The sequence below is a fragment of the Phocoena sinus genome, chromosome 2 (genome assembly GCF_008692025.1).
Source record: "Phocoena sinus isolate mPhoSin1 chromosome 2, mPhoSin1.pri, whole genome shotgun sequence".
Classification (NCBI taxonomy): Eukaryota; Metazoa; Chordata; class Mammalia; order Artiodactyla; family Phocoenidae; genus Phocoena; species Phocoena sinus.
Window position 1 is genome coordinate 153,423,513 of NC_045764.1, and position 16,787 is coordinate 153,440,299.

The window sequence follows — 16,787 nt, forward strand, 5'->3', positions numbered from 1 at the left end:
GAAAGCCACAGTCAGTGTCATTTGCCACCAACCTAGAGAGACTTGTTCCTCTAAGAGCCATATAGCGTGAATCCCACCCACAGGCCAGAGATCAGCTTATGCATTTCCAATAGCTGCCCTTTCCTCCTAGCACTTACATTCCTGCTCCCTGCCCTCCCAGGTCCTCCCTCTTGCCACATGTGTTTTCTTGGTAGGTGAAGAGGTAGAGGGGGTTGCCCTGATCAATCCACACTTTTTAGCTGTTGTTACCAGGGGCATTTATTTATTATTTATTTTTAACATCTTTATTGGAATATAATTGCTTTACAATGGTGTGTTAGTTTCTGCTCTATAACAAAGTGAATCAGCTATACATATACATACACCCATATCTCCTCCCTCCTGCATCCCCCTCCCACCCTCCCTATCCCACCCCTCTAGGTAGTCACAAAGCACCGAGCTGATCTCCCCGTGCCATGCAGCTGCTTCCCGTTAGCCATCCATTTTACATTTGGTGGTGTATATACGTCCATGCCACTCTCTCACTTTGTCCGTTTACCCTTCCCCCTCCCTGTGTCCTCGAGTCCATTCTCTACGTCTGCATCTTTATACCTGTCCTGCCCCTAGGTTTTTCAGAGACTTTTTTTTTTTGCGGTTCGCGGGCCTCTCACTGTTGGGGCCTCTCCCGTTGCGGAGCACAGGCTCCCGACGCGCAGGTTCAGCGGCCATGGCTCACAGGCCCAGCCGCTCCGCAGCACATGGGATCCTCCCGGACCGGGGCACGAACCCGTGTCCCCTGCATCGGCAGGCGGACTCCCCACCACTGCGCCACCAGGGAAGCCGTATGACTCTTTCTGAATTATGATTTTCTCAGGGTATATGCCCAGTAGTGGGATTGCTGGGTCGTATGGGAGTTCTATTTTTAGTTTTTTAAGGAACCTCCATACTGTTCTCCATAGTGGCTGTATCAATTTACATTCCCACCAGCAGTGCAAGAGGGTTCCCTTTTCTCCACACCCTCTCCAGCATTTATTGTTTCTAGATTTTTTGATGAAGGCCATTCTGACTGGTGTGAGGTGATATCTCATTGTAGTTTTGATTTGCATTTCTCTAATGATTAATGATGTTGAGCATTCTTTCATGTGTTTGTTGGCAATCTGTATACCTTCTTTGGAGAAATGTCTATTTAGGTCTTCTGCACATTTTTGGATTGGGTTGTTTGTTTTTTGGATATTGAGCTCCATGAGCTGCTTGTAAATTTGGAGATTAATCCTTTGTCAGTTGCTTCATTTGCAAATATTTTCTCCCATTCTGAGGGTTGTCTATTCGTCTTGTTTATGTTTTCCTTTGCTGTGCAAAAGCTTTTAAGTTTCATTAGGTTCCATTTGTTTATTTTTGTTTTTATTTCCATTACTCTAGGAGGTGGGTCAAAAAGGATCTTGCTGTGATTTATGTCATAAAGTGTTCTGCCTATGTTTTCCTCTAAGAGTTTTATAGTGTACCAGGGGCATTTATATTCCAGAACATCTAAAGAATTTTCAGCTTGGAGTAGTAGGGGTACAATCTGAGGCGGGGAATCAGCTCGATCCTAAATGGCTTCTGCTTCCTGGGTTTTAGGCTAACATTTATTGAACACTTACTAATCTTTTAGGCTCTGTGTGAGTAGCTTTATCTTTTGTTACCATTTTACAAATGAGAAGGCTGAACTGCAGAAAGACTACCCATCTGCCCTCTGCCCAGTGGTACAAAAGACACTCAAAAGAACGAGAATGAAATTTTATAATTCTTCAGGAGAATGAGAAAAATAAACATAATGTAGAAGTTTATTGTAAAGACACATTCAGTTTTTTTTTAAATTCTGAAATTATGCCCTTTTATTTTTGGGGTGTTAAAATGCCTTTTTAAGAAACTATAGTAATACAAAGTGTCATTTTCAGGTTTTTGTTCTTTCTTGGAAAAATTATTATATAATTATCCATTGTTAGTTTCTAAAATTGCTTTAAATTGCTTGAAGTATGAATATGTAAAATGTATTAGTGTGAGAACCATTCTTGCAGGGAATCGCTGGGTCCCATGCTATTTTCTTGCTAGGAGTAAACTATTTGTATAATTTTCTTCACTTTCTATTCTGATTTTTTATCAGAAAAAATTGCACCTGGACAGGACCACTGAGATTATATAACTTATTTTTCTTCAGCATTTATCAAGACGTTTTGATTGCACAATTTGACCCTGAGAACTTTTAACTCTATGTCAATATAATCAGGATTATACAAACACTAAAACAGTTTTATTAAGGGGGTGTTTTTTAGAAGCAAATGATGTAGGGCTCATGTAATTCCTCAGTCCATTTTTTTTCAGCATAGTTAAACCATTTTTTAATTTTCCAATTCATTTTTATTTCACTGAATAATTTTTAACAAGATCAGTTCTGCTCCACGTGCCCTCTGTAGTGAAGATTTGATTCATCTATCAGTTATTTTTTTGTGTGCCTATCTAATTTTGCCCACATAGCTTCTACCATTGTGACCACTCTTTTGTGGTCATTATTTCTACTCTATCCGATTTTCTCACGTCAGATTCGCTAGTCTAAATTTTGTCAAGAATGTTTGTTTCTTCCTTCAGTTTTTCAGTCAATGACGTTTTACCATGTGCATTTTTAGCCACTGTCAGTTCCATTTTGTGTTGATTTTTTCTGACAGGGCTAATTTTTTTCCAGGTCAATTTTTGCAGTTCATAGAACCATATCTTCTTCCTACAACTAAAATCAGTCTCTTTCCTGACAGTTTTTTAATTTTTTTTAAAGCAGTTCCAAAACATACTTGAGGGGTCATAACATCAGGGTCAAAATACTCTGTGTCATTTATAGAGACCAGTGACCTAGACGAATTAAGAAACCTACCCAAAGTCGTACATAAGGCTCGTGGCAGAGTTCTGTTGGGTCATTTTAGAATATAAAGCATCTCTAGTTCAGTAAAGGGCAAAGTAAGATTGTAAAATTGGGATGATGTTGATGGTGGGCCTTCCTTCTTCTACCCTCCACCTCCCGACCCCTCTTCTGAGCTTAACAGAATTCCCAGTGGTCCACCTCCCTAAGAAATAGCAGCCGGGGCCACTGTTCGAAGCGTCTTCACTTCTCCCTGCTTCCTAGCTAGGCCCCCCTTAAGCTGTGTGTGATTTACAAACAAGCAGGACCAAAAAGGAAAAATCCTCCCTTGTGGAGAATTAGGTCAGTGGCAGAGTTGGGGAGAGGAGGGATCCAGACCTTCAGTTCACTCCCCTTGCCTGAAGCTATTGGGGCAGAAGCCAGAGGTGCTATTGGGAGCAGACCTCTGGGGGTGGGGGGCTGGGGGATGTGTGCAAACATGAAAGCTGTTTTCCAGCCACTTGGGGCTCCCCCTTCTCTCAACGTATTTGTCTGGATTACTCGAAGGGGGATATTAGTGTTGTCTAATAACGGCCCTAGATTTATAAGGGATTTGTGTGATTAATGCCCAAGCAAAGTACCGCAGATAGCTTAGAGCTCAGTCTGTGCGGTGGGTCTACACTTCCCATTCTCTGTCCTCTCTAATTGGTTTTGGGGGGAGGCTTTCCTCTCTCCTCTTTGTTGTCCTGATTGTTGAAGGCTCTAGCGTTCAGGCCCCCACGGGAGGGTAGCTGAAACCATTTTCCACTGCTGCGATATATGAGTGAGTGTCTGAGAAGACACTGAAATCTCCAGGCTCACACTCTTGTTCTGTGAAAGCTGCACATATTTGGCCACTTGCTTCTCTGTCCCAGCTGCCACCACCATACTCTTAGTACTGGATTCTTCTCCCAAACCCCTCTCAGGGCACTGGTCCCCCAGCTGTGGCACAGTGCGAACAACTGTGAACTGGGATGCAGATGACGTGAATTCTGGTTTCAGCTTCAACATTGTCCAGCTGGGTGGACATGTCAATTCCCCTGTCTTCGGTCTGTCTCTCTCATCTGAGCATCAAAGGATCCTGTACAACCTTATGCCACTGATCATAATTATAATTAAATAGCTAAATGTCTGTCTGGTTATTTGTGGCCCATCTCCCCACCTAGACTTTAAGTTCCAAGAGTGCAAGGCCTGTGTCTGTTTTGTTCACTAGCCATCACCCCAGTGCCTAGCACAGTCCCTTGGCCATGGATATATGCAGCGAGTACACGTCGATGGAATGAACTGGTAAACCAAAAGAGATGGATCTGCTTGACATACCAGCACTCTTCCACTTCTAAAATTCAATGTGTCTACTCTGTTCTCTCTGGAACAATCAAATTTTAATGTTTTTATTGTTTTTAAATGACCACAGACGTTACAAGATAAAAATAGCGATTAATATTAATTATAACTCAAAAAGCATATTATCAATATGTAAAATGTAAATTTCCTTCTAGGGGCTCCCCCTCTGCCTGCTTGATCTCTGCAGTTCCTGGCGGTGGAATGCCTCCTTGCCTGGGTTTCTGAGCTCCCTCTAGTAGGGTCTTCAGAATCTTGTTGAGCCTTTTAAAACAGGACTGGTACTAATTAGGCTACATGCATGGTTTTCAGGCTCAAAAAAAAATTATTTTAGGTTCAGAGCAAATACTGTACTAATTTCACATCACAACACACCCTTGCTTTGCAAAGACAAGAAATCAACCTTGTTCATTTCCTGAAAATGAAAGAAAGGGAAGGGTATAAAGGAAAGCAGAAATGCTGACAGGTGCTAGTAGTGAGAAGGCCTCTGTTAGGGCTACTTGCTTTCTTCTGAGGTTCCCCAGGTCATTAGAAACTCCTTTTCTCAGGGCAAGGACCCTTGGGAAAGCACTCTGTTGAAACTCTCCAGCTAACTTGAGCCAATATATGACGCCCTCCTTTTCAAGCCCCTGGCAGAAACTGCAAATCAATCATGACCCTCTTTTCTTTCTAAGCTCATATGCAGCCTCAGACTCTTTCTTAACACATTACTCCGGGATGTTACCAATCAAAAAAAATGGAACTAAGCATGGTGCCTGGCAGGTCATTAGGCATTGTATATACAATTGCCTCTTTTGATCTTCTTGACAACTCAAATTGATGTAATGATTCCCATCTCACACATGAAGTTTAAATAACTTATCCAAGGTCACGTAATAGATAACAAAGTTGGGATTTAAGCTCAATGCTTATGGTCTTTTTCGTGCACTACATGCCTTGCAGGGAGCCCATCCCTCAGGGATGTCAATCTGACCACTGGCCTGTTTTGGTAAAATGTTCTTACAAGATTTCTCTCCACTTAATTGTTGCTGTTTATCCTCTGGGGACCACTGCAAGGTTTCTCCAGCAAAAGACTTTGAAGCAGTCTCTGTCAACCCCAAATCCCCCATTAATGCAAAGTGTGATACTAGATGGCTGTATATGGCCGCCCTATCATGTTTATACACTCTCTTGGTTATTAGATTTACTATAACTGCATCCCCAGCAGTTATTTTGAGTCTCTAGCACCTAAGTCTGTGTCTGGCATGTAGTTAAGTGGTCGATAAATGTTAGCTATTTCAAACTGAACCAGATACAAAGTCTCACTATGGGAACTAAAAGGGTGAGGATAAAGGCTTGTGATAAATTGAAAGGCTTCCCAGCTGTTCTGAGAGCCTCAAAGCCAGCCTTTCTCAAACTGTGTTCTGTGAGATGTTACTAGGTGTTTTACAGAGGAAAAAGTGTCCAGTGTTCCAAAAACACTGGGAAAACTGCAGACTATATCCCCTCTTGGACTTCACAATGTACCTTAGTGTAGGTGTGGCTTTCTGAAGTCTTGCCATAGAGATACTTGATTACCTTGCTTTAGCTCACTGTTTTCTAAATGTATTTGACCACACTTTTTTTTTTTTTTTGGCAAGCAACTCCTGTTCACATCTTGCTGGGTGTTGTATTTTTATGGAATTCAGTTTGGGGTATGTTGCCCCAGTTTATAATTCTTTCTCTGAAATATGGATCTGGAGATCCTGCCCAGCAGAAGATATTGTGGGCACTCAACAGTTTCCATCAGTTTTCCACACCAATTTCTTGAAATTTGCCCCCATGTCACATAGGGTGATAGATTTGGGTGGTTAGACCAGAGAAGGAAGAAATAATCGGGGAAGGATGGGTGGTGCTGTGGGAAGGAAAAGGGCTTTGGATTCAGAGAAATCTGAGTTCAAATCATCGCTACTACTTATGAGTTAAGTGGACTTGGGGATATTAACTTCTCTGAGCCTTGGTTTCCTCGTCTGTTAAGTGGGTCTACATCAGGATTAAATGAGGTCATATACATCCGACACTGCCACAGGTACCTGACACATAGGAGGCCTTCAGTAAATAGCAGGGATTATAATGAACTGTGATCCCTGTATTTCTCTTCTTTTAAAATTTCTGTTGTAATAGCATTGTGAATAGGGGCTCTACTTAATGTTTTTCATACCAGGATCTAGCATAGGGGCCAGTGAGGAATTACCGCTTGATTAATATTTCTGGAGTGAATACAGGAATGACGTAGCACTTTATTGTTTACAGAATGCTTCCACATTTACAGTCTCATTTCAACCTCACTGCAACCTGGTCATGTAATTGGAGTCATTATTCCTGCTAGTTATGGGTGGGAAAGCTGAGGCTTAGAGAGGCTGTGTGAGTTGCCGAAGGTCAGAGAGCCGGTAGTAGGCTGGGAAGTCAGGGCTCAAAACCAGGGCTTCTCTAAGCAAAATGTGGTGTACAGTAGTCCCCTCTTATCTGCAGTTTTGTTTTCCATGGTTTTAATTGCCCACAGTCAACCATGGTCCAAAAAAAAAAAGGAAAATTCAGGAAATGAACAATTTCATAAGTTTTAAATTGTGTGCATTTCTGAGTAGCATGATGAGATCTTGTGCCATCCTGCTCTGTCCCACTCGGGATCCCCACCCATCAACATCATCTGATCCTGACGTCCAACCATTGACATCACCAATGCTCCAGGATCACCCGAAGTAGATCATCTTTCTTCTGCCCTATCATCAGAGGGTCATTAGTAGCTAAATGCTACATCACAATGCCTACATCGTTCACCTCACTTCAGCTCATCATCTCACATCATCACGAGAAGGGTGAGTACAGTACAGTAAGATTTGGGGAGAAAGAGAGAGACATCACATTCAGATAACTTTATCACAATATAATTGTTCTATTTTATTACTAGTTATTATTGTTAATCTCTTACAGTGTCCATCTGCTGTGAGGACTTTTCTAAAACCCTTGTCTTGTTAGGTGGGGGCCGGCCTCATGGCCTAAGGTGGGGAGTTAGCAGTTAGCTAGAGATGCCTTTTGTTTGCAAGGCTTAAACAGCTGGATAATTTATAAATTAAACTTATCATAGGTATATATGTATAGGAAAAAACATAGTATATATAGTGCTCAGTGCTATTTGCAGTTTCAAGCGTCCCCTGGCGGGTCTTGAATGTAGTCCCCATGGATAAGGGGGAAACTACAGTATACAAACAATGGAGTATTATTCAGCCTTTAAAAGGAAAGAAATTCTGACACATGCCACAACATAGATGTGCTAAGTGAAATAAGCCGGTGACAAAAGGACAAACGCTCTATGGTTCCACTCATGTGAGGTTCCTAGAGTAGTTAAATTGCTAAAGACAGAAAGTGGAAGGGCGGTTGCCAGTGGCTGGGTGTAGAAGATATAGATAGCTGTTGTTTAATAGGTACAAGACTTTCAGTTCTGCAAGAAGAAAAGAGTTCTGGAAATGGGTGATGGTTGCACCACATTAGGAATGTACTTTATGCCACCGAACTGTGCACTTAAAAATGGCTAAGATGGTAACTTTTATGTTATGTGTATTTTACCACAATAAAAATTTTAGGAAAACAAAACAAAAACCCCAGGGCTTCTGATTCTAAGCGTGGCGCTGTTTCCCACATTCTACGACAGCGCCCCCTACAGAGGAGCAGACATAAGCCTCCTCTTCCAAGGCTCTTAGTACTGAACTGCAGAATTTGCAGAACTCACCTCCACTGAAACCCTTGCTTCTTCCAGATCGTTCTTCTAATTGGCATAAGCCCTGAGGAGTTAGTCTTTCCAGAGAGCGAGGAGTTCTTGGAAAGAGGGCAAAAACTCTGTCTCATGGAAATCGCTCAGGTGAGGAAATGTAATAATTATGATTCACCAGCCTTGATTAGCACTCCCTCAGTGCCAGACACCCTCTCAGTGCTTTTGCATACATTAGCTCCTTATAACCCTAACATCAGTCCCCATGAACTCTTTTCATCTTGCAGAACGGAAGATAAGTAGATTGTCCCCATTTTACAGGTGGGGAAGTTGAGTCTCAGGTTAGTTAACATGCATGAGCTCATATACATATTGTGTGGAAGAGCCAGGATTTTCACTCAGCTCTTCCTGCCTCTTAACCCCTGCGCTCTCTGCAGGAGACAGGGAGATTGAAAATGTCTGCATCTAGGCTGTTCTCCTAATTTGAGGATTGACTGATTTCTTTCCCCTCCTGTGATGCACTCCTCTCTTATCCTACCAGATGATGGGGCATCCTCTCATGTGGGTCAGTTTCTCCTTTGATTTCCTGGTGTTCTCTGAGGTGCAGGTGTGTACTTTTCTCCCTGTGGGTCATGCTCATTTGGGGAGGCCAACACCCATTTCTTTACCTAAGAAGTTGGCACTTGGAGCCTGTCTCCGGCAGTGTCCGTCCGCTCTGAGGACTTTTCTAAAACCCTTGTCTTGTTAGGTGGGGCCTACTGCAGGTGCCAGCCTCATGGCCTAAGGTGGGGAGTAGCAGTTAGCTAGAGATGCCTTTTGTTTGCAAGGCTGGATAGAAGGCTCAACTGGGTACTTTCCGTTTACAAGGGAGGTGTCAACAAGCCAGAAGAAACATTAATAATAACAGTTTCAGTAAGTGTTTATTGAATATTTACCCTGTGCCTGGCGTTGTACCAAGCACTTTGTATGAATCATCTCATTTGGTCCTCATAGCAGTCATTTCAATTAGGTACAGTCAGTTCTGCTATAATGCTTGTTTCGAAAATGCAAATTTGTTCCAATGCTATTGATATATTAGGGAACAATTTGAGCATAATAATTTTGCTTTTGATTGTGCGTGATTTTGCCCATGAGAAGCTCTAGGTGAAGGCAGAAAACTGCAGCCAGATAAACCAAACTGTGTAGGAATGCACAAAGCGCACACACCTGAACACGTGCCAGCTACTTCAGTTACCAGGCATGTTATGAGCCACACCTATCAGCATCTGGTGTTATAACTTCCGGTCCAATTTCAGATGACCCTTCTTTCATTACTTCAAAGCAACTTGCAAGTTTCCCACTTCCACAAGCAACTTCAGGTCTTTTTCAAGTGCTATACTTACTGTATCATTTATGCATTCCTTAACCATTAACACGTGTAAAACGGGTTCCTATCTTTCATTATGTGTCACTGATGAAGTTTTGGGGTACTGTGCCCCAATCCTATTTTCCCTGTAAGCCCTGTGGTTTCTACTACGTGATTTTGCATAGCACATTGAGTTTTAGGGATGCGTGGGTGCTTCTAGCTGAATTGACTCCACTGCCATTATTCCCATGCGGCTGAAGAGGAAGGTAAAGTAAGAAACTGAACAAAAATATTTTTAATAACAAATAGCGAAGACAGGATTTAAAGCCCAGATTGCTTTACCCACCGTCTGTGCTCAGAACCTCTAAAGAATTAAAAAAAAAAAAAAAAAAAAATCACGAAGAACAAAGCCCACTGTCTGCACTGATCTCCGACTGTATCTGTAACAAGTAGATTCCCTCTTCTCCCAACTGTCAGTCAAGCTCAGGCTCCTCAAGCCACAGCCACTACAAGTGTGTTGTAGCCCCTAAAGTGTTCGGGAGCAGCGGAGACCTGGCCCACAGGAGTGCCATCCTCGTTCCTTCCTGTTTTTCATCCTGCCCCTCTCCCCGCCGCTGCCTTCCCAGGCAGCCTGGCACCTGACACAGCAGCTACCCCTCCGCTCCATCTTGCAATCTGGAGTTATTAGCATCAAAGAACAAAAGCAAACAGCACCAGGGCTTGGGAGGGCTCAGTCTTCTACAAAGGCGGATAAATGGGCTCTGTGTCGGGGATGAAGCTAACACCACCTGGCCTTTTGTGGAAAGACAGCTCTTCCTGTGTTTGAAGAGCTCAGATACTGAGAGCCAGAAAAAGCCCCAGAATGCAGGAAACCCAGCCTCTTTGCTGCTGGAAGTTTGCTTTAGCTCTCAACTAAAAAAAAAAAATACTGTTTCTGTATATTTGTTCCTGAAGTAGAAGGAAGAATCTTATGCTCATTTTCTTCAGGGACAAGAAAGGATAGACTGTTGGGGAGATGCAGTCTTTGCCTTTTTAATTTTTTTTCTCCTAATGTTGAGTCAGGTGTAATCCTGAGTTGAAAACCTGCCCGATGTTTGTGGGCCTGGGATAAGAATACACATGGAGGCTAGGGGTCAGCCTCCCTTCTCTCCAGTTGCAGCACCACAGATATCCTTGTGCACATTTTTGTGGGTGCCCCAGCTTGGAGAAGTCAACAGCTCCTGCAAATAGCTTCCCTTTGGCCATTTCTTGACACAAGAGTACACACATCAGTGGGTCGGTCTGCTTTGGGGAGAAGGGACACAGGGAAGAGGCCCACATGGATTTGGGGCAGTTTGGGCAAGGAATTCAGAGTACCTGAGTGTCCTCGGGGTTAGTGGCAGGTGTTGCTGGTGCTGGGTGGGAAAATCCAGCTGGCCCTGTGGACTGCTCAGTTCATGTGGTGGGATGTGGCTTCAGAAGGGCCAGAGCAGGCTCCTCTAAAGTGTACAGCCCAGGCAGGAACTCCAGTTGTCCAGACTTATGGTCACACTGCATTTGGCCGCCTCCTTCTGCCTGGGCTATGCCTTTTTCTCACTCCTACGAGATGCCCAGTATTCGTATCCCTAATTTATAGCTTGATGGGTCAGATGGTACCTATCCTGGTTTACTCTTTTATTCAGAAATATAGGTTGACCCTTATCTGATGTGCTACGCTGAGTATAAGATGTGTTAGTAATGACAGAGCCTCTTCACTGGGTCTTAACTTCATTATCTGTAAAATGGGATGAATAATGTTCCTACCTGTTAGGGTTGTGGTGAGAATTAAATGAGAAGATGTATATTAAGCACTTAGGCCAGTGCCCAGCACACAGAGAATCCTCAATAAATGTGAGCTTTATTATGATTAGTATTGCTTTGCGCCAGGGACGTAGAGGCATTACCCCATTTTATCCCCAGATTCATCCTCTGGTATGTGATGATGGACACAGTAATTGGCTCTGGAACAGACATGTGACCTAAGCCAAACCAATGAGAGCCTTCCCAGGGAATTTACTGGAATTACCAGGAAATAGGCTGCTCTCTTTTCTCTAGAGCTGCCAGATTCCATCTTTGTTACCATATGGAGACAACTCACCTGATAATGAGGCCAACGCTGAAGAAAACAGGGTTCATGATCGAGTAAGGGCATTAAGACAGACCCAGAGTCCAATCCCAGGTCTGCCTTTCTGTCCATAGGCACAGACCTTAACTTCTCTGAGCCTCAATTTTCTCATGTGTAAATGGAGACACCAATAACATCTATATCAGTGAGTTGTATCAACTGAGATGATCTAGTCACTATTCATTGCATATTGCTGAGCACATCTTGTAGGCCAGCTCCTCCTTAAACACTGGGGATACAAGCAGTGAATGAAACAGGTAGTACTGCTCTCATGAAGCTTATATTCCAAGGGAGATTTAAACAATAAAAACAGACCCATCCTATAATGTCAGATAGTGATTAGTGCCATAAAGAAAGGAAAAACCGGGTCAATGGTAGAGGAGGGTCCCTATTTTAGAGAAGGTGGTTAGAGAAAAATCTTTCTAAGAAGGAACATTTGAATGGATACCTGAAGAAAGTGAGGACCAGTCTTACATCTGTCTGACAAAGACTGTTCTGGCAGGCAGGGGAATAGCAAATGCACGGGCTCTAGGCAGCACCTGCTCCATTCATGTTAGTTCCTTCTGCTGTTTGACAGGAGGGCTGAGGACTGGCCCATATAAACTGGCACCCTCCCTCTCCTGTCTTCCAAGCTCTGGCACTCACACTGACCTCGGTGGATGGCAGGTGCTTGAGACATTGTTGGGGGTGGGACCCTGATGAAAAGGAGTTCTGATCCAGGCTGGGGCCACCTCTGTTAGGAGTGCCATGCTCAAACCAGGGATGGGAAAGCCACAAGAGAGGAAAAGGATTTGAAAGCCACTGCCACCCTTCACTCACTCTCTTTGGCATCACAACCAGGGAAGAAGTAAATTAGGGCAGTCCCACCTCTACTCAGTGCCCCACGGACGCTTACTGCGTATTCAACAGTAATTTCAGCCACAAGTGAGTATGCTCAGCGTAGTTATTTTAAAGTTCAAGGGAAACAATTTCCTGCAATTTGGGGAGATGCGGTTCTTTTAACCAGGTGGGGGAAAGAAAGGACCCTCCATCTGCTGCTGTTGCAGAATATGGCTCAACTCGGGGAGCCCTCCCACCTCACCTCTCACTTGGGCTAGATCATTTCAAGAGGCAGAAGTCCAAGATTCCCCCACTTGCTACTTTTATACCTCCAAACACCCACCCCACGTCCCTGGAGGAGCTTTGGGGAGCATGGGGCAGGCTGCACAGCCAGGCTCCTGGAGGCGACGTGCAGCCAAACCTTCTGGGACCCCACCTGGTGAACTCTGCCTTGGGTCTGACCTATTTTCTAGGAGAGAAAATAGAATATAGATTTAAAGGCAGTGGCGCTCTGGAAAACTACAGGCCTAGCAGTGTGAGAAAATAAAACAGCAGGAGGGAGCTGAGGAAGTGTTGGCACAGAGAGGATGCCAACTCCCCTGGATCAATCTCATCTGGTTGGCAACTGCCTTTTCGTTGGCAATTTGCGCCCACTTTTTATCTATCAAAAAATTGATACGCACATATATATATGTGTGTGTGTATCTCTCTCTCTCTCTCTCTCTCTCTCTCTCTATATATATATATATATATATCTCCTCTGATCCGTCCTAGGGCCCAGTGTTGTTGCCTCATACACAGACTCCAGACTGTGTACCAGCAGCAATGACAGCCTGAAGTGCTCTGGGGATGACCACCTTGGAAGTGGGGAGGCAGCAAGGCATGGAGTTAGAAACCCCCAGCTGCATCCTAAGTCAGACTTCCTTGCTGTGTAACCACAAGAAAGGTTGCTTTTCTAAAAAATACCCTTGCCCTCCCATATATGAAGGTAATAAAATTACCAGCTAACATTAACTGAGGGCTTTCTAGATGCTAGGCACTGTTCTGAGCTCCTCCTAAAAACCCTAGGAGGTAGGAACTATTAACACACCCATTTTACAGATAAGGAGACTGAAGCACAGAAAACTTAGGTGACTGGCACAAAGTCCATGCAGCCTGAAGAGCCAGAGCCTGAATGCCAGTAATCCAGCTGTGGACCGCCCTTTCTCTGCGTTAATCCCTATGACTTGGCCTGCAGGACATATGTACCCTTGGAGCCAGGGTGAGGGTGGGGGTCATCTTTACCAAACCACAGGGATTAAGGGTGGGAAAGGAGATTCCCCAGAAGACAATTGGGACTCGATACAAAAAGAAGGGGGAAACGCTGCTGGACGCACAATATACCAGATGGGTACTGTGGAGCTTCCGATCGCCCCCTATTCTGCTGTCCCACTGCCATACCCCAGCCTTTGCCATTTCATTGTTGGTCAGAATTGAGTGCAGAGATTCAGGTCACTCACTGCTTCTTGGAACAGGTGCCAGGTGATACTGTGTCTCTTTTCCTCAGGTTGGACATGAATGCTCAGAACTGCCTCTGGCTTGGTGCCACAATCAGGAACTGAGCTTGGACACTGACACCTCAGCTAAAGAGGGTTTTTCATGGTGGTCTGTTGCCCCTCTTTGGCAAGAGGAGATACTGTATTTTTTATATGCAGGACTAGAACTGGGCTGTATTAAGGCTTCAGGAGGGAAAACAAAAGAAATAAGAATGGAATTTTTTTGCCCCCTACTTCTGCTCACCTAGAATTTTTGAACTCCCCTTTGCCCCAATTCTCGCTGAGGAGTGGGAGGGAGGAAAGAGACCCAGAAGGAGGGGAGGGCTGGAGCAACGTCTTCGTTCACAAGCAGAAAAGTTGAACCCAATTCACCAAACGAAATACAACTTAATTCCTGTTGTCAGGCTTCCCTGGTGGTGCAGTGGTTAGGAATCCACCTGCCAATGCAGGGGGACACAGGTTCGATCCCTGGTCCGGGAAGATCCCACATGCCGCGGAGCAACTAAGCCTGTGCGCCACAACTACTGAGTCTGTGCTCTAGAGCCTGTGAGCCACAACTACTGAGCCCGCGAGCCTAGAGCTTGTGCTGCGCAACAAGAGAAGCCACCACAACGAGAAGCCCGCGCACCGCAATGAAGAGTAGCCCCCACTCGCCGCGACTAGAGAAAGCCCGCGTGCAGCAACGAAGACCCAACGCAGCCAAAAATAAATTAATTAATTAAAAAAAAATTTCCTGTGGTCTCTTGGTGTTTTCAGGGAACCATCTGGTCAACATATTTGGGTAATTCTGTCCGAGGTAATTCAAAATGGTAACAATCAGCGCAGCTAACGTTTATGCAGTGTTTGCCTTGTACTGAGTTAAGTGATTTACAAGTATTTAATCTCATTTAATTATCATAACACTATCATGAGGGAAGCTGTGTTATCTTCCCATCTTATAGCTGAAGGAAACAATCAAATTCACTGATTAACTCAAGGTCATCAAGCAGGTCAGGATTTGAACCTGGATTATCTGTCTCCATAATTTAGGATTGTAAATACAGTGCCCAACTTAGTGTCAGAAGAACTTTGGGGTTCCAAGGTGTCCTATCTCCCTTGGGTCTTGGTGCCCACGAAGAGTGCGTTTCTATGAACAACAGTGTTGACACTTTCACCACTGAACTCCACCATGTGTAAATAGTTTGATACCCTGCTTAATGAAGGGGTATTTTTACGACCACTATTCTAGGCAGTCCATCAGTCACGGTTAATGACTCTGCTTTGTTATTTACACAGCGTGTTTTGCCTTTCCACCTCTTCTGTTTTGCCTCTTTTCTTCCTCCATGCTGCTACTCCACCCCTAAATCTAACAACTCACCAGAAAACCTGGAAGTGGGTGTGGCTGAGGAATGATTCAGAGCTCTCTGTAAGTCTCATTGAGCAAATACAGCTTCCAGGGAATGCAGGGTGTGGGCTGGAGAAATGCCCGGCTGTTGCCGCAGGTTAAGTCAGCGCCTGGATTCTGTTGGGGCAAGAGCCCTAAGGAACTCGCTGGAGCTCTGCAAATCTGATTGCTGTAGATTAGAAGCACATAGGGTAACTGGGAGGCTCTCACCACTTCCTCATGGCTTCAGGTGCTCACTTGAGCTTGCAAACTGAATTCCGGTCCCATATGCCCTGGAGGGACCTGGGTTTCGGTTGAATGAACATTGAATTGGGTGGGATTCAAGAGATCCAGGGTCTTTTCTAGGATCCCTTCCCTCAACTAGCTGTGTGACCTTGGACAAGTCTCTCAACCTTTTTTCATCCTCCATCTTAGCAAAAGAGAATTGAACTAGATAATGTCTACGGATGTCCCAGACCCACCATTCAGTGATTCTAAGGGAGTCTCCCAGGATGGCCTGGATGGCCAGTGGTTTCGTGAAGTAACCCCATTCCTTTTCCTAAGCTGTAGTATATCCTACCAGGTCAGGTCTAGGGATTTTAACAATGCTTTGGGCTGCTCTTGGTTGGGCTTCCCCAGCATAATTCTATTTTACATTTGAGGGGAGGAGGAGGAGATTGTATTCATGGAGATGAGGGGAGCGGACCGTTCTTCACTTTTTGAAAGTTCATTGGATTAAGTCAGATGTCGACCTTCCCAAGGCTGGATGTTTATTTGCAGTTGTCAGAAGAGGTTTCCAATGGCAATTTCTGTCATTAATGATGGTGTGAAATGCAAGGAGAAAAATTAGGAGAGGCAGAATTTCAACTTGTGTGGCAAGTGATCTACTCACACACAATCTCATGCACACGCATTGCTGTCTGTGATGAAGAATGGTCACTGGGAATACTGGGGAGGGAGGGAATTATAAATGCTTTGTGATCTTGTGTCCTCCAGTCTTATGAAGTGAATAACGCTGCAACTTGCTCTTAATTCGTATGCCTTTTCCTTTGTTCCTCAAGGGAATGGTTTATTATTATCTTTTCTCTCTGTGGGGAAACCTTGCTTGACTTCATGTCCAGTGTTCTGTAACTGGAGGGGAGGAGGATTTGCTTGGGTGTTGGATTGCAGAAATCAACCAGAATATTTTAACCAATATTCTTGCAGGATTCCAGTCTGCTTAGCTCTTTGGAGCCCTATCTGATTCCAGGATGATGTCTTTTCCGGACAGATGTGAAGCTCACCTCTCTTGCTACATGCACAGTGAAAAGGGAGCTTGCCCCCTCGGCTTGCATGGGTGGTTTTTGGGTGACGGTAGAACTAAGTGCTCAGAGTCTGAGCATATGTGAAGTCTTGCATGAACTTGGTAGCCATGCAAGGACACAGTGTATTGTGTGTGTGTGCTGCTAACACTCTTCTTCCCTTTTCTCCCTCTTTCTCTCCTCTCCCTTTCCCTCCCTTTGAAAATGCTGCCACAGATGTCAGTCAAGGTCCAGGTGAGTCTTTGTGTTTGTACAGCTGCTGTGGAAATTTCCCCTCTGCCAGACTGTGCATGGTTTGCCTCTGAGGGAGACCTTTTCCTAGGGACTCTAAA

General features: G+C 44.3%; 1 protein-coding gene across 10 annotated transcripts in view; it reads left to right on the forward strand.

The window, feature by feature from the left end:
- The window catches only part of NRXN3 (neurexin 3), a 1,706,389-nt gene that overhangs the window by 85,832 nt on the left and 1,603,770 nt on the right, over window positions 1-16,787 (forward strand). For 9 of the 10 annotated variants that reach the window (XR_004348667.1, XR_004348670.1, XR_004348668.1 and 6 more), the window contains one exon: window positions 16,672-16,689. The exons of the other annotated variant lie outside the window; for it this stretch is intronic. Coding sequence is in view for 6 of the 9 variants with exons in the window: in XM_032624307.1 (XP_032480198.1) it covers window positions 16,672-16,689 (18 nt within the window). In the remaining 3 variants the exon portion in view is untranslated. The remainder of the gene's footprint in view (window positions 1-16,671; window positions 16,690-16,787) is intronic. 10 annotated transcript variants of the gene reach the window in all.